At 43.3% G+C, this 23853-nt stretch overlaps 1 protein-coding gene across 3 annotated transcripts; it reads left to right on the top strand.

Annotated features, from left to right (window-relative positions):
• The first annotated feature begins 261 nt into the window (after positions 1 to 261).
• On the top strand, positions 262 to 22149 carry MAP3K8 (mitogen-activated protein kinase kinase kinase 8). 3 transcript variants are annotated; one of them, XM_075704954.1, is made up of 10 exons: positions 262 to 291; positions 697 to 806; positions 5173 to 5297; positions 6219 to 6579; positions 9388 to 9552; positions 11082 to 11343; positions 14011 to 14117; positions 18196 to 18348; positions 18985 to 19231; positions 20759 to 22149. In XM_075704954.1, exons 2-10 carry the CDS (start codon positions 765 to 767, stop codon positions 20890 to 20892), a joined length of 1596 nt encoding a protein of 531 aa, XP_075561069.1. In that variant the 5' UTR covers positions 262 to 291; positions 697 to 764; the 3' UTR covers positions 20893 to 22149. The 3 variants fall into 3 exon arrangements, with proteins under 3 accessions (XP_075561069.1, XP_075561071.1, XP_075561070.1); XM_075704956.1 differs by lacking the exons at positions 262 to 291; positions 697 to 806 and adding an exon at positions 1394 to 1405; XM_075704955.1 differs by lacking the exons at positions 262 to 291; positions 697 to 806.
• Positions 22150 to 23853: the final 1704 nt, after the last annotated feature.

A 23853-nucleotide genomic window follows, 5' to 3' on the forward strand; every position in this document is an offset into this window, starting at 1 on the left:
GCCGCCCCGGGTGACGGGCACGACGTTTCCCTGGCCGGGAAGGGCCGATGGTGCCGCCGAGGCGTGTGAGAGCGGGCCGTTGCCTGCTCTGGCGTGAGGGAGCAAACCTAACTGGCCGGCCCGGGCCAGGCGCAAGGCGTGTGGGTGCAGGCAGCTGCCTGTTGCAGGCAGGGGGAACAAAGTGAGCTGCCCAGGCCAGGCCCAGCATGCAGCGGCCTGGGCCTCCTGCGTGCCGGCTGCTGGGGCCCGCGGGCACCCCTCGCAGGAGCCCCACCGGGCCGGGGCAGGAGGGTAAGGGCAGGTGTGGAGGTGAAGCTGGAGGGGGAATAAAATGTTTGCCTAGTCCCGTGCCAGGGGTGCAAAAGCGGGGTTAGCGTAGGGAAGGCAGTATGGACGTTCTGTGGGACCAGAAGGGCGGCGGTTGGGGCGCAGAGCTGCAGGGTGCCCAGGAAGTTGTTGTTGGCCTGCTGTGTGGGTCCCTGGGTGTGGAATGGAGAAGACATCGGTTTCTTTAGTATTTAAAAGCAGTCATTTATGTAAATCTTGTGGGTCCATCTGTAGTGTATGTTAGGGGCCATGTGACCTACTTCGTGTGTTAGCAGGTCTGCACTGCTGAGCTATGCTCTTGGTAGCCTCTGGGTAAGTCAGGGTCTGTAGGTAATTGCTAGAGCCTTATATCTTTGTTTTGTATCCCAGGATGATCCAGAAGACAGAGAGTAGATTGCTTTTAAAATTCTACATTTCAATCTGTATCCTATGTACGCATGCCATGGAGCAGAAACTTGTGTTTCCTCCATCTCTCTGTGGTAAGTACACAAGGTTTGTCTGGAATTCTATGACTTGTCCTTCCTAAATTCATTGATGTGGAGAGAGAGAAACTCCTCCTCTTTTTCCCTTTGAAGTTGGTTTAAAAAAGGAAAATGGTTTCATTAAAATTAATTGTGGGTTTAGGAAAACTAATAACCCAAGCAAGTTCCTGAAAGAGGATACCTAAGGTATCCTAGCGTGAGAGCTGCTACATGTTAAGGATGTGTTATTCAGCCTTAACCTCCCACCTTCAAGGTGCTGCCAATTCCGCCTTCTCCCAGGCCAGGCCTCTCTCCTTTTTACCTCTCCTGTAGCCTACCTTCTTCCTCAGTCCCCTTCATTTCCTTCCTGTTTTTTCTTCCTTTAATCATCTTCAACTTGTGTGCATTTTTTCACAGACGTTTCTTAGCAAATACACTGAATAGTGCAATTGAATGATGTCAGACTCAACAAAGATGACACGTATTTCTTTGTGGAGGATTGCCAATGTATCTATCATCTGTGTATTTTGGAGAAGAAACCATGCGCAGAGGTCAGCCCTGCTAGCCGCAGCGTTCCACATACTAAATTGTGATGCTGAGGAAAACAAGATCAAGCAGTGAGTCTGTCTGAATCTCTGCACATTTCAGAATGTTATTTGTGTCATACTTTGGACAATTTTGAACAACATAGGAGAGGTAGCCTTTAAACAAGGGAGTCAGTGTGTCTGGATAATATAAACAGAAAAGGAGTTGTACGTAACTGAAAATAAGACAGTGAAGCCCAAGGTGAATGTTTGTCCTGAAACCTTGTAATGAAAGTTTTGCCATTGACTTCAGTAAGCAAATAGTCATTATAGTGCAGATAATAAACAGAAAATACAGCTCATGTCTCATGAGATCTGGAGACAGGCTCAACCCGTCAGCTCCCAGTGCTGTGGCAACTGGTTTTGGTTATCAAGAGGTGCCACTTCTCTCGTTAATCAAAAACTAATTCACTGAAGAGGAGCTACTGGGCGGCGCAGTCCTGCGAGAGTTACTGCCTTTTGGACGAGAAAGAAAGCGTAGTCCTGCCCAATTTTAGCAATTACCACAGTCGCGCTGTGTCTCCCGGAATATTTTAATCTTTCTGCCAGTAACAAATCTTTCACGTTGTTGTCCTCAGTTCCCCCGGAGTTGCAGCTGAAGTTTTCCTCGGATAACGCTTAAACTGAGCGTGCGTAGCAGGCTGCCGGGCTCCCCTCCAGGCGCGGCTGCTGCCCGGGGGAGCGCGGGGGCCGCGGGAGAGGGGCTCGCCGAAGCCCCCAGGCAATGCCACCGCCGGGGACGTGCTGGGGCGGGCCCGAGCGCTCGCCGGGATTACGGGGCAGGGCGGCGCTGGCTGCCGCCTTCCAGGAAACCGAAATAGAAACCGTGGCCGGAGCCGCCCCGGTCCCCCGCCCTCGGCGAGGGGCGGGCAGCGCTACCTGCGCCCTTCCCCGCCCCCGGGAGTTTCCCGCGGGACCCGGCCGAGCGGCCCCGGCGCTGGCTGCGGGCGGGCGGCGTCTCCCGGCGCCCCGCGGGTAAGTGGGGTCGGGCGGCGGGGGGAGCGGGGCTGGGGAGAGCCGGCGGGACGGGACGGGACGGACCGGGACGGGGCTGCGCTGCCGGCTCGGAGGCGGCGGGGCTGCCTCTCCGCTCGCCCGCCGGCTGGGCCGGCTCGGAGGCGGCGGGGGTCGCGGCCGGGCAGGTGCCCGGCTGCCCTCGGCCCGGCGGAGGGCACGGTGCGGGCGGCTGAGCCCTCCGGCCTGCAGCGCCGTGCGGCCGGGGGGCTGCGGGGCAGGGCGCCCGGCTGCACCCCCCGCCGGGGGCCGACTTCTGGCCGCCCTCAGCGCTAGGAGATGCCTCTCTTTTTTCTTCTTCCCAAGTGACCATCTGAAATGATGTAGAAATTGAAATTGTTGATCTTTCTTGCCCCTTAACAGCAGAACTTTTTTTTTCCCAAAGGGATTGTGTTCTTCAAGGTCTCTCGATAACTTTTCTTAAAAGTAAATAAGGACTTTTTTTTTTTTTTAATCACTGGTGAACAGCAACTTGCCTCTTAGATCAGAAAATTATTCCCTAAAAGCAGCACAAGAAATCTTTCGTTATGGGTGTGTGATTGCATTGAGCCATTCTATGCAGGTTTTGGTTATTTTTTGTTTGTGTGGGTTTTTTTTTAATTTTTATTGCAGTTGTTGTTTGGGTTTTTGTTTTGTTGATCCTTGATGCAAAAAAATCCCACGGGGACTCAGAAGTCTGGTTACTCTTATTTTAATGTGGTGGATATAAGGATGCTGTCAAGCAGCACACTTCTCGAAAAAAAGGGGTTTAAGGAAAAGCTACTCATGATAAATAGAGAAATAAACCTTTGGCTTGCAAATTACTCATGTGCTGATGTTGAAATAATGGCAGAACTGGAGAGAGTCTTGTGCTTTAGCAACTGACTGAAGTGGTTACGTTTAGTTTTATTTTTCCACTGTAGGTAACCATTTTTTTAACCGAGAACATAAGTAAAACATGCTTAGTGATGTAATATCTTCATTTAACTGGATTGTATAGAATGATTTAGAATAGATACTAGCACAGGATTTTAGGGAAAAAATGGAGAATGAATTTCCTGTTGGTAACTGGACACCTGTTTTTTGCCAGTGGTGGAAATATAATATATAAATCGCTGCATAATTTTAAAAAAAATCAGTTTTACAGAGTCTAGACACTGCTGTCATTATGTGAATATTTAGTGTTTAGAATTTGCTAGATATAGGGAAAGGTGAAGGGGCTGCAGCTTTTCTCAAACACTAAAAGCACAGAACTGAGAATATGCAGGTTATAGTCACTTTTTGTTATTCAGAGCTTTTGGGTAGCAGTGAAACTGTCAAGAATATTATTAGTATCATGCTGTAGTTTGGGAACATTTTGAGGAACAGAGCAGAGCTGGCACTTGTGGAAAGCTGCATTTGGTCTAAACTGTACAGATGTCTTATGCATGAAAACGTTATCAGAGTGTGAATTGGTTTAATTGTGGTATGTACTGGTCTCTATCTGCAAAAGACTAGAGCATCTGGAGGCTCGTGTTTTTCTTCAAAAAGTCCCTCGGGACTAGTTTCTAACTTTACCTGACTCTTCACATGCAGTCTCTCAGTTCCTTTTATGACTGGACTGTTTCTTTTCTCTCCACCCCCATTAATTCAGCACCAAAAAAGCAATGAATACAAGTCTTGCTGTGGGGGAAAAAATAGAAATTTCCTTTATAATAAAGAGTAAATAATTTCAGGCTTTGTTAACAGCCTTTAGCTTGGGCATAGAGCAGGAAGGTGGGATGCTAGGGGTTAGAAAACACCCCTAGCATCTTTTATTTCTTGCGTAGGTTGGAAAAACCTGACCAGATACAAAGCCTGGGTGCTTCCCACTCGAGTAGTGCTAGTGACCACAAGGTTTCCTACCCAGCTGCCCTAATCCTAGGGGTGCCATCAGGTTGACTTGAGGCTGGGTGCCCCGGTACAGAGTGCTGGTGAAAGTCGCTGTGTCCATCTTGGGGGGCGGAGGGGGGCACGGTGCTGGTCTGCCACCGTCACCCCAGGGGTTCGAAAAGGAGCGCGTTGCACCGCAGGCACTCCTCTTGCCTTTTCCTGTGCTGCATCTGCTGAGCTGTCCTGTCCTGCCTTTCAGACTCGCGGCACGTGGTCTGAGTTTCTTTGCCATGTCAGCCACGTTATTTTACTCTGTTTTCTTAAACGTTAGAGCTGACGTAAATACTCTAACCCATGAGAAATAGGTGCCACAAAGCTTCCACGTCCTTGCGGGGAGGGTAAGAAAGATAGTGATCATAACCAGAAACTGTACCTGGGTAAACGGCATTGCTTCATGGCCTCAGGGGACCCAGTCTGCTGCTTGTTGTTGGGATAAATAGGTTGTGCTTGCTCCTTTTCGTTTATCTTTTTTTTTTTTTTTAAAGTATCTTTTTGGCTCGTTGTTATCTTTTGCCCAAAATAGGTGGTTGCAGTAGATGACAAAAAAGGGAAATGAGAGCTGTCTAAATAGGGCATGCTGTACTTGCTTCTGCTAGAGGAAAAGGAGATCCTTCTCTTCTTTCCTATTAGTAGAGAATAAAACTCGGGACCTAACCATGGAAAACTTATTTTTCACTACTACTTGGAAGTCTGGATGATCGTACAGTAGCTTGATTTTTTTTTTTGAGCTGTCATCTTTTTTTCTTTCTGCAAAAAAATCCCCTGTTATCTCAGCCTTGTGATTACTAGTTTTTCTTTCCGTGAAGCCTGTGAAACAAATGATCATATGAGTATAAACCAGTCCTTCTGCTTGAGCTGGTCTGCCATGGCTTTATTTGTTTTGCTTTTTTTAATAGGCTGCTACAGAACGCTGTGAAATTATCATCAGTGGTAAATACGGGTTCAAGGAACATGACGACTTTAGGGATTATATTGAGATGTTTTTGATGGGTTTGTGTGATGTAACCAGGATAAATACAAGGTAAGTGCTCCTAGACATTTACGTGTTGAAAACTATTTGTGTAAGTATTTTAATGACTGACCATGTGTATGGCTTTAACTTGAATAGAGCAACTCTCTCAGGCTTAAACTAGAAACCTGAGATGGGAAAGGACTTCTTGCGGTGTTGAATCCAGTTTCTAGTAGTGAAAGTCCGCTTCAGCAAAATGGTCAAGATTTATCTTAAAAAGTTATTGTTGGGAATAGTGAGGGTAGAACGAACTGCTGGAAACTGCTTCAAAAGCTCATTGCTTTTATGGTAGCCCCATTTCTGACTTTCTTCTGGAGCTGGTGAAAATTTCAGTTCAAGCCTAGTTCTGGTCAGTTATTTGCAAAAAAGATGGGTTGTGTACGTCAGGTGGTGACTTAATTGTGCTTTATGCAATGACACTAACAGATGCTTATTACTAGTGGAATGATCTTGCTCCACGACCTTCTCCTCTCTCTGGACACATCACATAAATTGCTCATAAAAACTTGGGGATAAAGTAACCGAGTACATTTAGATCTCCCTCTGTCATTCATTTCTAAATAATTAATTCCTTCATTTGTATTGAGGATGCTCCTTCATTTTTGCATGTCCCACAAAATATAATTAGTTTGTGCTTCTTTACTGTGCCAGTTCCTCTAACAAAAAGCTTGATCGAACTAAATTCCAAGAATGAATGACAGGGGAGGTTCACTAACAACTTCTAAATAAAATTTCACTAGCAAAGACTTTTTTTCCATTTCCTCTTCACCCAGTCTAGTAATTATTATTTTCTTCATAGCGCAAATTAATAATTTTAAATCTAACTGTATAATTATGAGCTGTCTATCATCCTGATCACTTCTTTTCATTCTTACTTTGCTAAAACAAATTTAGGTGAACAGTGTTTTCAGGTTCGTTTGTTTCTTTTTTCAGGAGCGGTTTTGCAAAGTGGACAGTAATGGAGTATATGAGCACGGGTAGTGATAGCAAAGAGGAGATTGACTTGTTGCTAAATAATTTAAATATGTCCGAGGTGATAGACATCATGGAAAACCTTTATCCAGGTGGAGACCTTGCGGTCTATGAAGATAGCTTAATTACAATGTGTGAAGAGGCAAATCAAAATGAAGAACGTGCGGAATCTTTACTGTTTTGTGAAAGGGAGGTTTCTTTGATGTCCTCCGTCAAATACGGGACTGTGGAAGACCTGCTTGCTTTTGCAAATCAGGTGTCTAACACTGCAAAACAATTTAAAGGATGCAGACAGCAAGAATCTGGAATCCTGTTGAATATGGTATGTCTCTTTTCTTCTTACTTGAAAATTAGTAGGCCTGAGGAGTTAGAAGTTATTAATGAAGCTAAATAAAGATCACACCGAGTCCCAGGAGTGACAGGCTGTTGTTCCCTGTGCACACCTGGGACTGAGGGGGATCTCTGAGGTTACCCAGTCTAGGCTATGCAGTCTCAGGCAGCTATGGAGAAAGGTCTTTTGTTCAGAAAGATCCACTCTATGTTGCCTCTTGGTATCCCTGCAGATTAGAACACATTTCCCAGCATTGAATACAAACTTGAGAGACACAGTAAAAGAGCAAAAGCTAAAATTATGATGGCTTACAGGTTTGGGAGACAGTAAGGGTTTTCCAGTGCCTCATGTTCATGCAGTAACAGGAGTTCATTATGCAAAACTCCCAAATAAAAATCTAGGAACTATTTTGGTATAGTTGCTGAATTCACTTTATCTGCACAAAATGTAAAAAGTAGTAATGTAAGGAGAAGCAGCGTATAGTATCAACTGTGATTTTCAGAACTACAATATTATGTAATATCGCATGCTGCTAAATTCAAGTGTAGATGTGTTGTTTTGAGATATGTTCATTTTTTCCCTTAAATGATTTGTGTTCTACAAGAATCTAGATACTAATGTCATTGGACTTCTATTTAAAATCGGTTGCTCTGGAAACAATCAATTATGAAATGGAAGTTTATTGATAGATGTTTGTGCTGCTGCTTTATTTTCTTAAGATGTTCTACAGCTATCATCTTAAATATCTTGTATGTAATATATTTTATATGTGAATATTGGTTGCTTGAAGCTTGCTGGTTACCCAGATGTGAAATAGCACAGGATATTTCTTTATTCTGATTTGGAGGGAGAATTGCATTATTGCAAAACAGTCACTTTTTAAACTCTGTAACGTTGAAATGACAATTACTAATATTAAGTGTTTCCTATGCTTAGGATAGACACTGTTCTACATACTCGTGGTTGTTTTGCTTGTATGTTATTTGTATAGATGCATACAAATGGTATGAACCAAGTACTATTAGGTGCACGTGATCCATTGAGCAACTGAGGATTGGAGGCAGGGCATTACCTGTACATGCATTTCAGCAGGTGCATCTACATTGTAAATATCTACAGTATTTCAGTTAGGATCAGGAGTGTTTCTGTTTGCCTGGTGACCCCCACTGACTGCACCATGGCTTGCATCACGAAGGGTCTTGGATCAGACAAGCTGGATTTCTTTCAGTTGAAACTAAACTGGAGGATGCGTTACAGCCACAAAAGAGCATTCACTCCACAAGACCAGGCTAGGAACTAGTCCTGAAAGCCTCCTGAAAATAGGAATAGTGTGGTTGGTCATTGCTCTCTTGCTCTGCAAATCCACTCTACTCGGCCTGTGTTACTTTCCAGTATAGGTGTAACCCACGTGGATTAGCTAGTCTCAATGCCTTGAAATGCAGAAGCGAGCAGGTGAGATGTGCAGATTGCTAGAGTCTTTACCTTGGCTCTGATAAGTAGAGGGAAGGCTCATTCTGCATATCCTAAGCAAAATACTTTTTATTAAAAGACACCCCCCCCCAACAGTTAAGAAGTTATCCTCCCCAAAATTAACAACTTCTAAGAATTAACTTATTTCACGTAGATACTAGTCACAAATGACAGTTTAGCAGTCAAGAAGACAGTCTCCTAGTTGAAAAACATGAAGGTGGTTAAAGCACAGAAAGATTACGTGCATTATATCTTAAAAAGAAATCTAAACCCAATAATCTTCCTAATACGCTGTTATTTTAAAAGGGGTAGCTGAAGAACTGAGTACATGAGACCATGTGACAGACGTGAAGTGATAAATACCCTTGATCTGCTTTTACATATCTTCAGGAATCTTAATAAAGTAGCAGTAAACAGGTTAATGATATTCCAGATACTGACAATACTGTACATCCCTGAGTTAATTAGAAGCATATTCACAGGAAACACTAGTAATTCTTTAGCTGAGAGAATATTAAGAGACTGAAGAAATAGCACCAAACCTCAAGCAGTACTCACATGGCTGTAGTTAGGAGTTTGATCTCTCTCTGTCATGTGCGGAGGGAGGGAGCTGTTTCGGGGGAAGATTTAGAGCAAGATACTGACTTAGATGCTCTGAATCGTTTCCTGGAGGAGCCCTCCTCGCCTTGTTGGTAGTATAGAGGACCAAAGCTCCCAACATAACCCACCTAAAGCAGACGGTGTGACTCCCGCTCTTCTTGGTTTTTTTGAACTGCAGTATAAAAGTAGAAGGTGGTAGCTGGTAAAATCATGGCAGACTTCTTCAACCTTTTACTAAGCAGCAGAAACTGTGATACAAGATGGAAAATTAAAATGTGTTCCCCTAGCAGTACATGTGATATTAGGAAATGCTGAAACTCTTGCTCACATTGTATAAGATAGCCTGTGAGTAACAGGTATGTGGCATAACAAGTTAACAGATTACAGGAAGGACAAACATGTGCAGGTAAATCTAATAACACGAGGTGGGTAATTTCATTAACCCAGCTGCTGTTGTTGTTGTTTCAAGACAATTAATTGCAACTTACACTTTGTATAAGTTAGTCACTGGAGAGAAACGTGGATGTCTGGGCTGTGAATGAATGCCACACCTCACATGCTGTTCCCATTTGGTGTTTCTAAATAAAGACTCCTGAACAGATCATGTGCATTATGCACTTATATGTGTGATATACTTTTTTCCCACTACATGTATAAAATTAATTAGGCTTGAAGTAGCTTTAACTTCATTGTGGGGTTTTTTTTGTTTTTTTTAATTTAACTTCACAGATCACACCCAAGAATGGGCGCTATCAAATCGACTCGGATGTGCTTCTGTTTCCGTGGAAGCTGACTTACAGGAACATTGGCTCTGATTTTATTCCTCGGGGAGCTTTTGGGAAGGTGTACTTAGCTCAAGACAGAGAAACCAAGAAACGAATGGCATGCAAACTGGTATGTTAGTTCAGTAGTTTTATCTCTGAGCAAATATTGTACAACATAGTACATACAGTATATTTTGAAATATGTCTGCATCAAATTCCACTGTTAGGCTGATGATCATCTTGGTTTTGTTGGCCTACACAAGGTAGGAAAAAATGCATGTTTTTAACTGTTAACTTGTTTTAATTTTTTGGCTCTGAGACTGCACAAGTTTCTGTATTTTGAAAGTATCTGGAAGTATGTGTAACTGCCACATGGGCAGGCCTGCTGCGGTGTGGGGGTAGAAGAATTTCTACTTGTCCTGCTGTACTCAGGGTGGTAAAATATCAGCATGAGATCATGTCCCTGCTGACGGTGACAGCAAAACCCTGTTGCTGCAGATGGTTTTAGCATCTCATCCTTTAACTGGGGTCCTCAGGCTTGAGTTTCCTTTACTCCAGTGTCACTAATGTCCCTGAGACCTCAGCTTACATGCAACTCTCACTGTGTTTTGGGCACTGACTGAGCTCAAGGTTGTGAGATGTGTCAAGAAAACTGCTGAGCACGCCTCTATTTTTATGCAAGCCAACATTTTCTTTCAGCTTTACCTTTCAATATACTGTTCTGAAGTGGGCAGTAAGTATTTAGGGCCAATAAAAGCTCACCTGGGACATTGCTCTATATCCCCTGGCTCATGAATAAGTATCTGTATTACTTCTGTGTGTGAAGGAGTTGGGGAGGCAGTTGTACATCCTTCCCTTGCAGCCAGTGTATCCACATGGGGACAGATTTAGTTTGCTGCTCCCACAGCATAACCCACTGCCGAATTAAAGCATTCTAATGTTTCTGAAAACACAACCAGTATTTCTCATCGCAATAAAAATATTAGCCTCTTACTTGGTTCACAGCCACAAGTCTGAGGGAAGGAGAATAAAAAGAACTATACTAGACTTTTCATGTGTAAGCAAAAGCTCCTTTTTATCATCTTAGCAATCTGCCGTCAGTGCTTTTTAAAGAAATATAGTGCTGCCAGGTGCTCGCTTTAAAGCAGGTTTCATTTCTTGTGAGCCATAAAACAGCACTGATAAGGATTGAATCGAGGTCAGTAATGGTCCTGAGCATGGTTAGTCTGTAGACTGTGCTGAGTGCTGCAAGCACTGATCCACGTATCAGACAGGTGTATAGTTCTGGTAGAGCAGATGAGACTGCACAAAGCTAATGGAAAAAGCAGTGGGATTTTTATCTCCTTCACCAGGAAGTTTGCATAGAGCTTTTGCGTAACCACCAGATTTTGACGGGAATAACTCTTGCTACATTGCTTTTTCTGGAAGATTGCACTTTTTATTTGGGCATGCTTCCAAAAATTCTCTCAACTTTAAACAGGATGTATCTCAACGGGAAAGGAAGAACAAGTCACAGGATCAAAATAAAGCTCCGTATTTTAACAAGTGGATAGCAGTGCTTTGCTTCCTTCTTCCATTTTAATCTATAGGATAACTAGTGTTAGTATGGATAACTTAGTTTTTGAGCTGCTTTTCTGTGGTTTTGTTTCAATGCCCTAGGTCCCAGTGGAACAGTTCAAACCATCAGATGTTGAAATACAGGCGTGCTTCCGTCACGAAAACATTGCTGAATTATACGGTGCTATTTTGTGGGATGAGACGATACATCTCTTTATGGAAGCTGGAGAGGGAGGATCTGTCATGGAAAAGCTGGAGAGTTGTGGTCCTATGAGAGAATTTGAAATCATTTGGGTGACAAAGCATATTCTGAAAGGACTTGACTTTCTCCACTCCAAGAGGATTATCCACCACGATATCAAACGTATGTGTGTGTGATTCCCAGTCCAGGCTGGGCTGGGGCTCCAGTGGAGCGCCTGGGACTGAGCTGGGGCATGTAGCCTCATGTCTCTGGGAGGGAGGGATGGATAATGCTCAACAAATGGCAAGGTCAGGTTCTGGAGATAATCGTTACTTACGCTATTTATTAATTCACTTCAGTGGAGAGGATGATTTGAAAGTCACAGTTCCTTTGCCTGTCTTGAGCAACTCAATTTGAAATAAAAACCCAAAGAAAATGAGTGAAATTATCAGTCTGCATTAAGCCAGAAATTTCCCTCTTCTCATGTAAACTCATCCTGAGTGCTTCCATGCCCACCTTCCACTTTCACCTTCTTTTAGATTTTATGTTTCTGCATGGCTGTTCCTCAGTTTGAGACATTTTGTAACTTAATACCTAATTCGTTCTGGTTTTTTCTTTCAACAATTACTGCAAATTTTAGTATATATTTGCTTTTAAAAAGCTCTGGCTATTAACATGTATAAATAATCAAACTGTATTGATATTAAACCTGAATTAAATACATTAATATTAAATTGCTTTAAAATTTAATTCTAATGCATTACATTTAATTTAATATGAAATATTCCTTCTCCCAGCACCACCTCCCCCCTCAGACAGATCAATTCTGCCTTTCTCTAACAGTGCTTCTAATGAAGACGTATCTCTTCTGTGAGTTAATTTTTGCTAAACTTGAGTGTTTAAAATAGAAATATTCAAACTGAAGTGTAACAATAAATAGTTGACAGAAGACGATTATCAGGAATTGCTAAATTTTTATCTTGGTTTTACATTTTCTTTAGTTAATGTGGGTCAGTACTTCAGATGTAAGCCTTTGAGATTCGGACAACTATCGAACTGCTTAATTTTTCACTTAGTTGTACTTTCTCACTTGTAGTAAGAGTCTTTCCTATGGGTTTATTGTAATTGGCAGTAACAATGACACTAATTAAGAGGTTTAAAAACCAAACCAGCCAAAACCCAACCCACTACATCTAGATAGTGGATAGGAGAACCAGTCCGTTGTGAATGTGGTGGATGTGAGTGCATTTTGCTTTTTCCAGCCTCTTTCTGCGTTACTGGATGCAGGGCAGGAGCCGAGGCGGAGGCTGCCTGGGGCTGATGGCTGCCAGGCCTGGAGGCACCGGGGTGCAAACCTGGCCCCGCTCCTGCCCGCAGGGAGCTGTTTTGTTCCAGGGGTGAGCTGGGTAGCCCGGACCCTTACTGGGTGCCCGGCAAGGCGGCCTCCGCTCAAAGGAGCCGAGGGTGTGTGTTTTCCCTCGCCAGGTGGAATTGATAGAAAACGCTCTTTCCCAAACATCTCCGATTTCTTCCTCACTGCATTGGCCACTGTTGAGTCTCTGTCCTCCTGGCACAGGAGAAGATGGGGATTTTACTGAGAGAAAGACTGCCCTGGGCCAGGAAGGGGAGGAGGGCTTTCTGTTGGCTCTTAGGAGCAGCTCAGTGCCACCACTCATGTTAACCCTTGGTTGGAAAGCAGTTAAATACGAGGTTATTTGGTGGGGGGAACTTTAGTCCAAAACCAGCCAAAGCTGGTCTGCTGCAGTCCCGAACAGGCAGCAGAGCTTGCTGCACTGTGGCAGCGTGGCCGTCTGCACCATCCTTTATCTGGTGTTTAAAATCCATGCCTTCAAAGGTATCCCTAATATTACCAATTTATTTACGTAGTTTTGTAGCACTGGTAAGGAGGCAGGTATGTGAAAGATTGCTTCAGGAACCAGTACCACTGAAATCAAGCCTGCATCTTCCCACTGGATGGGCATGGTGGGCACTGTCAAGATGGAAAATGACCCACAGTTTCCTCTGGGAGAAAATGTGTTTCTGTTGTGTAACTTGGAGGCTTCGTTTGTCCACATCTTCTGAAACAGCAAACAAGAATTTCTCAAAGCACAGAGCACTACCTTCATAAATATTTGATCAGAAATACAACTGCAAAGAAAGCCACTGAGTACAAAGTTGTCCCTTAGGCAGAGTTTTATGAAGGAAAATGAATTAAGCTCCTAGATATTGCTGCAATTCGGTGGGAGTTTGGAACTCCCAGTCTTTCATTACTTTTGCAGCCATAGTCTGTCCTCTGTCATCACGCGGAGCTGCTCTCACTGACTGGTGCAGGAGACAGGTGTGGCTGCTGTGGAGGGACCTCGGTTCCTCTCTGCTTCTGTCATTTAAATCATTAGTGTAGAGAAACCTCTTGGTGACCATCAGTTATGTTGTTTATAGCCACACCTGCACAGCATGCTTTCCACCTTGGAGACCATTAAATATCTTCAGAGCAAGCCTCGCTGTGCTGAGGTGCCTACCAGTCTTCCACCTTCCTCCCTTACCCTCAGCCATTTTGTCTTTCTCCCTCTCTCTCTCTTTCTTTTTTTTTTTTTTTAAAGCTAGGAAAATGTCCAAATGTTGATTAATCTTCTACGTAAACCAGTCCAGTTTGATTTTTAAGACATGATTTAAAATTGGACCCCATCACTGACAGACCTGTTTTGCCTAGGAGAAGGACTGTGTCGGCTATAGAGACTGGTTGTGCTAATCTCCCTTTTCAGGCTAACATCCAAGTGAAACAGGCATATTGTAAAATAAATGCCCAACGTGCCGGAAACTTAAATGCTGTCATTTTTCTTTTTCTTCTAGCAAGCAACATTGTCTTTATGTCAACTAAGGCTGTTTTGGTGGATTTTGGCCTAAGTGTGCAAATGACTGAAGACATTTACTATCCCAAAGACCTTAGAGGAACAGAGGTAAGAAGCTGGAGGGACAAAAGCCTTTATGTTGTTATTATTCCCATGGTTATGATGCTTAGGCTCAAATTTGGAGTTTGAGGGTAGAAGCTTGGGCAAAAGAGTTTTATAATAACATAAAAAAATTGCAAATGAACATTTGTATTATCTCAGTTACATTTTTCTTTCAACTTACTGAATGGAGAATCAGGTGTTAGACTTTGAAAGCCATGTCACCTTCTCTTCAGTCCCATGCCACGACACCCATTTGTTAGCAATGATTAAATCTGAAGTCACGAAGAAATCGGGATTCACTGAAGTCAAACAAAGGAACAGTACTCTGAGGAGGGTTGTTTGCAGTGAATCAGCTGCTGGTCAGAGACGCTTCAGACTGGAATTTGGTTCTTTGCTCTAGCAAAGATTTCTTCTGAGATACCAGCTATGGACTGGGATGACCTGCTCAACACAGTAGTTTGATGACTCCTTTGAAACTGCAGCAATTACAGTCCTCTGGGTTTTGTCCCTTAGCATTTCTCAGCTCTGTTCCCCACCTACATGTCCCTCTTGTCCGTTGGGGGTTATGTATGGCATAGTTGATGATTATCTGGTAAACTGCTTAGGCATTAAAGTGATGGGGGTGGGGGCCTTTCAGATATTCTCAGTGACTTTGAACATGTGCAGAGGCCCTGCATGCCACTTGGGCTACCCTCATGCCAAAGTGTTTCCAGGGCTGGAGCTTTAGCAAACAACCGAGCAGCAACAGTTAGCTTGGATTGCTGCAAATGTGGCTTTGCATGCTCTCTGTTGCCAGAGGAGGTTTTTTACAGGAAACACTTCAGCTGGAATGTTGGTGCTTGCCATTTTGATAGTCTTCCACAGCATAGGCATGTGTTTAGAGGAGATACTTGTATAACTGACAGAGAGCATTTCACTCCTTGGAAGGGTAGGATAAACTAAGATTTCACAGAACGTCAGGCTTGTTTGTTTGTTTTCGAGATATTTGGGAAAATACTTGAACATTTGTTTTCACTGTCTTTCTAGTCTGGGGAGTTAAGTGCTTAAAATGCTTACTGTACTGGAAGCAACATGCTTTCTGGATTTAATGTGCATACTTTGTGGTTTTTTTATTTTGGTTTGGTTTGGGGTTTTTTGTTTGTTTAGGGGTTTTTTTGCATGTTGTTAATGAGAATAAGAAAAATGGAATGAGTTGGAAGCCCTGGTAGGGTATTTCCCAAGGATGGAAATGTGCGTAAACAGGAAATTTCCAGGTTTGTGGAGTGGACTGATGGTGATCTGCTCCTGGCTGTTGGAGGACAGGCGAAGTTCATGTTCGTAAGAACAACTGTGAAAAACACTTAGTTCTTCACTTAGTAAGAAGAAAATTATTCCACACTGTTGAGCACCTCCAGTCATGTCCTCAGAAAGTGGATAATCCCCACAACCCTGTAACAGGGCGGTGCTTGGTGTTTGCCTTCTCAGGAGAGAGGTAGCCAGTCCTCGGAACTGGCAATCATGCTGTTCTGCTGCAGCATTGCAGGCCAGAAGTCAGGTTGCAGAGAGAGCCCTGGGAAAGGAGATTTTCAAATACCAAAGACTTACAGGAACATCATGAATGCTAGTCTGTAGGTTTTTCTGCTCACATTCTTCCTCCTAGGCATCTTCCTCTCCACAGTGCCTGTGTTCAGCCTTGTGGGGTGCCTAATCCAGTCACCCACAAATGCCCTCTGTAGTCCTTGATAACACTGGCTTTCTTGATTTTTTTCAAAGTAAAATCTTCACTTTTCCAAAGTCCTCCTGAGTTTTGCACCCTCTATTATGCAGCCTTAAGAAGTGGTGCAGTTGTCCAGGAGTGCTGTTTCTGCATGTAGCTGTGCAACCCTTTGTTAGGGCTTTGTCGCTGCCATGCAGCATCATGCCTGTGAACTGGCTGGTTTCTCTTACGTCTGGTATTGGCAGGGACTCGTGTCCATGAAGGAAGTGGCAGGTGGAATTATCTTTCTCCTGTGCATGTTCTCCTCTGGGCATTTAAGATTTTTGTTCACTTCTATAGCACAGAAGGTCTGAATGTAGTGAGTCTTCTTTGTGTTTATGAAAATGAATAGTTACAATTCTGGGCAGAATGACTGAAAGATAGTTAAATTTTGTTTAGTTGGTGTAGGATGAAAAACCTGGGTTTTCTGAACAGTGTGTGTACAACATATGCAGCACAATATACCAGAGTTGTGATGAAACTGCTCTGCAGGAAATACTTTTTCTAGGCATTTCCTCCACTTTCTGTTATGCTTCTGTCACTTTGTTAAAATATGTAAGCTTCAGTTACAAACATTTGAGGGGAGGAAAAAGTTGTCTGCTAAGGTTTCTTGAATGTGGAAGGTGTGATTCATTTGCAGGAATGCTAAACTAAAACTAGCACAGCACGAAGGGAAGGACTGTTTTTTAGCTGGGTTGTGTCTCTGGTCTGACTGGCAGGCAAGTGCCAGCCCAGCAGTAGGAAGGAGTGGGAATGAGAAGGTACCTGGGGTTTGGGCTGCCTACTTTGGTGGCAACAGTCTTAGGCCAGTCTAAATTAGTCTGAAATCACAGCTGGGGTGCACATCTCATTTTTGCTTTTTGGCCCTGTGCAATCAAGGTGCATCTTGACCATTTTCACACTTTGACTATAACTGCAGACATGTTCCTGTTCCAGCATCCTTTTTTCCTCAAGAAGGCAGCTGCTTTTTTTTTATACAGGTTTCACTCAAGTTGTACTGTATTTGCTAGTGACTTTATTTTACAAAAGTAGAAATTCTGTTCTTCGCTCGTTATGAGTCTTAAAGGTGGTGGGTGCAGACGCACTTATTCTATCTTAGCCCTGAGGAAAGCAATGGATAGGAGTAAGTAGCAGCTGTAGACACCTGCTGAACCTCTGCACAGGCTTCCAATCTGAAGCTTTGTTTGCAGATACGGTATGTGATTTACTGGGAAATATTCCTTGGCATTTGCGTGAGCCCTACAGCTGTTCTCAGTCTGTGGTAATAAGTAGTCAAACCATGCGGTGATGACTTAACTTCCTGCTCTTGTGTCAGTTAATGGCTTTTAATGTGATTCTTTGTGGCAGGATGACTTGAACTAATTAAAATTCTGTTTGGCTCCTTTAGAGGGAAATTGGGTGAGGGAAAAGCAGAAACCAGAAGCAAATAGGGCAGCTTGCTAACCTAGTGTGTTGTGGGCTGTGCCCACGTTCTGTTGAAACCTACTGCCTCGGCTGGTGTCGGTGGCAGAGCTGTGCAGGCAGCTCCTGCCAGCAGCGGGGTGTGCCTCCTGCATCCTGTCCGTCTGGTTCTGCTCCAGCTGCACTCCGAGTTGCCTGGAGCTGGCAGAAGCTTCCCACCGGATCCTTCTTCAGAGTCTTGACAAATCCAAACGTTTCAGTGAAATGTTTGGATGGAAACTGTATTTTGGTTTAAAAGATATGAGAATTTTTGGTTTAAAAAGAGGATGGAAGAGGGATGCTTGCCTTAATAGCTGCTCTGGAGTAGCCTGCGGGAAAGGGCACACAGAAGGACGTAAGAGTCCTGGCTTTTAATTTATGCCTTGCCTTAGACTTGTCTTGTTCCTCACCAACCTATTTCTTAGAATAATGCCCCAACATGCAGGTTATTGGATAAGTGAGGGAGAGGAGAAGAGTAAGGAAGACAGGAAGGCGTATATCTGCCAGTTCTGTCCAGAAGAGTTGTGTAGTGTCCAATGTAACAGGGATTTGAGGAGTGAGTGAACTCTTACCCCCAGCTGGGTGGCTAGCAGCGGGGTCACCCTCTCTCTTTAGCCTGGTGCACGCCCATGTTGTTCAAGCAGAATGCAGCAGTCCCAGCAGTGCCCGACAAAGCAAACTGGCAATTCAGGTACCTTTTGCTGTGGAGGAATGAGGTTCCTGTTACCCAGCTGAAGGAAGCAGAGCCATGGCTTGAACCTCAGACTCTAACAGCTTTGGTCTTTAGGCTGCAGCGACTAGTGGGTGCATCCCTTCAGAGGGGGGTTTCCTGGATCACAAAATGTCACGATTCACCTTTGCTTGTTGTCTTCCCCTATTGATTAATCTTTTTTTGACTATTCTTTGCAGATTTACATGAGCCCTGAAGTTATCCTGTGCAGAGGCCACACAACAAAAGCGGACATCTACAGCATGGGAGCTACTATTATTCATATGCAAACCGGCATCCCGCCCTGGGTGAACAGATATCCTCGTTCTGCATATCCATCCTACCTCTATATTGTAAGTGTCCTTAGCAAAGCTGTAGCTCAGTTTCAGTTGAAGGGTTTCCTGTACTCTTATTGGGAAAGCTCCAGTCATATAAAAACTATCAAAATATTTGTCAGAGAGATGATATCATCCTTTTTGTTTCGGGGGGTGGGGGGGGAGGCAAGAAGTGGGTTTTGATCATTTAGGGGAAGACAGAGGCTGAGCTGGAGTTATCTCTGTGGTTTGTGTTACAATTTACAGGCCTTGGGTTTACTGCAAGGACAGGGTTAGAACAGCATGGAACTTGATTGAAACAGGCCCATCTGTGTTCTACTTGTCTGTTTTGCTTAGAAGTTGCAGATAAAAATTGGAGCCTGGCAAATTTGATTCTCTGGTTCTTCCAGTGTGGTACAGAAATCTGGTGACTTCACATTGCAACGGATTTTTGGCTTGATTGGAGTTGCTTTAAGTTTTTAAATTTATGATAAAATCTGATTTTAAAAAAGGTGGATTTTGTGCAGTTACATGTTCTGTTCTAATTGATCAGCCCAGCTCAGGGAGATTATGAGTTCTAAGTGGGGAATTCCCAGACCACTCGTGGTTATCTGTGACTTCCTCTTCCATTGTTTTTGGAATAACTGTTTCAATGGTCTTTTTTTATTCCAACAGATACACAAGCAAGCTCCCCCCTTAGAGGACATTGCTGAAGACTGCAGCACTTCCATGAGGGAGTTGCTAGAAGCAGCTCTAGAAAGGAATCCTAACCATAGGCTGTCTGCAGCAGATTTACTGAAACACGAAGCCTTACACCCACCCCCAGAAGACCAACCACGGTGCCAGAGTCTGGACTCCGCATTGTTTGAAAGGAAAAGACTACTCGCAAGGAAGGAGCTGCAGTTGCCAGAAAACATTACAGGTAATGGTATCAGGCTTACTTACCTTGCACTTTGTAGATTTTACTTTGTGTCAGAACTTCGTGTGAGTGAGTGTTTAGAAACAAAATGAAACTCAAAAAGCTTCTGGAAAGAGACCAGTAAAAATCCCAATCAGATGAGATCAGACCCAGAGCTCATTAAGTGTTATGTAAAACGCCCATTGACTTCAACAGGGGAAGAACTTAGCCTGAATTCTGCAGCTCTGGAAGGGCTGGCTCATGTAAAAGCCCTGGCAGTCATTCAGGGAACTTCTTCACTAAATATATGCTGCTGTCCCAAATGGCCTTATTTTGCCACAGTAGTAGAGATGTTTTGTTGATACTAGTGATGTGTTTGTTAACAAAACAACAAAAAAAAAAAGTCCCAACAACCACCACTGAATCCAACACTTTTTGCTTTCTTAAAGACACACACAAAACTGTAACTGTAATGTTGCTGAGTGTCAGCATTACAAACCCTTTGTTTTAAAAACAAAAATTACTCTAGGATAGAACACAGTTCCCTTGTGCATTAATAAGTGCTTTATGAAGGATAATACATGGAGCAGTTAGAAAACTCAGTGTGTCCTCAGATAATATCAAGACCAAGGGAGATTTGGTGCCAGCAACCTGCTAACAGGCTTCAAAATGCTTTTCTTGTACTTTTAAAATACATTTGGAGGCTACTGACAAAAAGCATTTACAGACTGACCCCAGACAAGTGGTTTATTTGATTGAGCTAAGTATTTGAAAAGATATCTATGCAGAGTTTTGCTGTAATGCGTAATTGTTGCAACGAATCCACTTAACATTTAAATCAGTCGCAGCCTTTGCTCCTAGAAGGGCATTGCTCCTGGATTTTTCCTTGTGGGTGCATAATCCTTTGACCAGCTCGGGCCATCTGAATCAATTCTTTTGATGAAAAAATACTTGACCATTAAACTGGAACTTTAGTTTAGGTGCTTGGGATTCCAGGACGCTCATTACACAAGTATTCAGGGAAGTTCTGCCTTTGCAAAGGTTTCTTTAGACCTTGATTTAAAAGGAAAAAAAAAAAAAGACTGATGGTCCCATATTTTTCTGTATTGTCACACCCAGTGACACAAAGAGGATGTCATCTGTTTAGATGAAAATTCCCCTGTAATGAAGGGGAATTCTCAACTGGCAGAAAGCTAGCAGAGTTTTTTTCTTGCACCAACTCTTCTTTAGCACTATGGCTCAGAGGATAAGGAAGCTCTGCCTAGCTGTCCCAGCTGATGGAGGGTTTTTCGAAATAGTTCAACACACTTACTGTTTTCAGCAGCAGACTGCTTACCTTTCTTTACCTTAGAGTTGTGGGTTCATTTGGTATCTTTTATTTTGTTTTATATGAGGTTTATTTTATATTGTCCTTAAAAATGAAGCTTTCTAAACCACAGATAAATAAAAGCAAATATTAGGCTGACTATTCCAGTAATGTCTGCAACCATGGAACTGAACTAATGTAGCTATCTGTGCAATAAGGACATGCTTTGTCTCTTTCCTTTTTAGATTCCTCATTATGTACTGGGAGCATGGAAGAGTCGGACCTGCTAAAGAGGCAAAGATCACTCTACATAGATCTTGGAGCTCTAGCTGGTTACTTCAATATTGTTAGGGGACCACCAGCCTTAGAATACGACTGACTCAACGTTGTATGTCTGCAGGTCAGAAATGGACCTCTACCTCTTAAAACTTGATTTTAAGACTTGATTTTTCAAACTTGTACATAAAAATATTGCCATTGTAGGCTGTAAAATGTGAAGAGTGTTTAATTGCACAGATGATTAAGCTAAACCCTTAGGGGCTCTGATAAGCTGATCCCAAGCAACAATATTTGTGCGTCTGCTGGTTGACCAACAAGAAGACGGCAAAAAGAACACTGCTGGGAATGTCTTAATCCAGGATATCTTCCTGTGCTGGGCCTTGCACTTTTATAAAACTTGTAATATACGCTTGCAAATGCTGCCATCAAAAAAAAAAAAAAATCGAGCATGTGGGCTGTAAGATTCAGTCTATCTGAGCTGTCCTTAGAGAAAGCCTTCCAAAAAAACAGTCCTTGATTTAACCAGTCAAAGACTGGTTCAGTCTTGTTCTGTCTTTGACACTTGGCCAGTCTCTGGTCATTCTTAATGGAAATCAGGGCCTCCCTTAAGCTGAGCTAATTTCTATCAGCTATCTCTGGAGCTAAAGCATCACTTGGTTACAGATGCGTTTTAACTTTGCATCTTCCCTGGGCTGTCAGAGCTAAGCAGGGCACTGTCCCCCTTCTCTGTGGGTGTAGGGAATCCTTCACTGGCTATATTGGTTAGCTTTGGGAATAGCACAGCAAGCTGGCCCTGACAAAGCACAGCAGCGACTTTACCTGCTTCCTATGTTACAGCTACTGCAAGGATATTTTGGGTAGTTTTTAAGGGTAGAGCAAATGTTATTCCCTATTGGTAACAGTGGGCAGGCTCCAGACTCTTGCTTTTTAATACTTTAAAATTGTACACGTGTATAATTGCCGTGAGTGCTGTGGTTTGGAAAGCGTGTCATTAGTGACAAGCTGTGTTTATGTTCCTATGGAAATGGAATCATATTGTTCTTGCTGTGCCTTGTACATTTGAAACATGATGTTTTGGATGATAGTAAAACTATGTAAACTGCATAGTTCTGTACATCCCATGGGATGAGAACGTAAACTTTTATAAAACTCTCTTTGATGCTTAGGATGACTCTTTGTAAGCATTTGTGTTAAAATGGCATACTGTGTATGTTGTACACTGAATCTTTTCTGAAGCACAGTCTCTTTTTCATATGTCTTATTTAATGCTGCTCCTATCTAACACATGATCTTAAACAGATGATTTCTAGTTTGATACTGATATGGTCAAATGAATAAATCCAGCTCAGTGCCTTGAGACATGGTCGCTCTGTTCTTTCATCTTTGAAAACGGTGTGGGGCTGTGACTGTATTTGGGCCAACCTCCCCTACCATGGCCCACGTACGCTACATGCATTGTTCCACTTGCTGGGGAGTTGAGTGAAGATCATTGTTGATGGATTTTGGACTCTGGTAACAGACAACAAGTGTTTGTGACAAAATGTCATTCTCAGACCCCGACACTCGTCCTCAACTGCATGGATGTTGCACAGCGGTTGTGTACAACATGCAGCGCTTCAGTCCTGATGTTAATTGCTGCAACAAATCCTGCTGGGAATAACCCACCTGCTCCAGTACTTTGTGCAAAATCTCTAGATGACTAGCTGCTTTGAGGAGTGCTGTGTAGGGGAGCCCTCTTCGTATTTATCCTGGCTGTAGTGATCAGGATATTCAGGGATCAGACTTTCAGTGTAGCTGACTTAAAGAAAACATGACCTAATGGTTTGGATGCTCACCTTTGCCTTGAGAGACCTGGGTTCGATTTTCTGGTCTTTTGCTGATGGCTTTTGATCTTTAATGAGATTCACAGAACTAGTAGGAAGCAGCTTTTCAGGTAACTGAAGGTGGACTTAAAATCTCTTCCCCAGTTTCCCTTCTATAAAATTAAGGTGTTTATCCCCACCAGGTAGTGGCTAGATGTTATGCAAATGCTTATCAAGTGCCTAGATACTTAAACAATGAGTTCCATGTAGGAATTACAGGCTGCTAGGGGGCTTTTACCATTGCTTGAAAAATGTTACACTGATTTTTCTTCTTTTATTTTTTTCTTTAATGCCATCCTCCTCTCCCCCACCCAGTTAAATGATTTACCATGGAAATCTGCATACAGGGACAGGCTCACTATTCGTTCTTAGTATATGGCTGTTACGTATCTTCACAAGTAATGCAAGTAATAAGTGACCAGGTTATCCAAAGTAATTACAATTTATGTACTGCCAGACACAGGTGGTAAGGTTTGGCTGAGTGAACCAATAGCTCTGTATAGGCACATCCACAGGTCTAAAGGGTGTGAGGCTTCATGACAAATACCACTTCAGAGGACTGGTACGCAGTGAACAAATAGCTGTTCAGGTACGCCGAACACCAGGCATTGCTGCTAGCTCTGTGAGCTTTCTCATAGCTGAGGACTATTTTTCAGGTGAGCCTCAGGCTACAGCTAAACAGGGATTTCTCTCTAGAGCAATACATCATATCCCCAGTATATCACATCCCTCAAGCATATCCCACAGTGGTTGATCCCTGCATTGTGTAGGTTCACCTGTTCGTGCCACCGCCTGGGGAACAAGGTCAGGGAAATGAACTGGGTTAGAAATAACCTGGGAGGGGGAAGATTGCTTCTCTAATTTGCTTGCCTGAGCAGCTGTGTACTTGGAGCAATCAAGGCTGGAGGGGAGGGGGAGGGAATGAAAAGGGATGGTGGGAAAACCCTGCCAGCACAAGCCCCAGGGGGATGGCTGGTCTGCACTGAGCTGTGGGATTTTGCAAATGGTTTGTCTCTGTGTTGATTTCTGGTTTGTAGTTTCATTTTCTCTTGGGGAAATACTGAGACTCATGCTAGCTGCAAAGGAAGATACAAGCGTGTGGAGAACCCCACTGCTCGCAGTAACTGGTGAAATTCGGGAGCCAGAGGTTCCTTTTCTCCTCCTGGGCTCAGCAGGTTTCTTGTCCTCAGATCAGCCTG

The sequence above is a fragment of the Pelecanus crispus genome, chromosome 2, assembly GCF_030463565.1.
Source record: "Pelecanus crispus isolate bPelCri1 chromosome 2, bPelCri1.pri, whole genome shotgun sequence".
NCBI classification, from domain to species: Eukaryota; Metazoa; Chordata; class Aves; order Pelecaniformes; family Pelecanidae; genus Pelecanus; species Pelecanus crispus.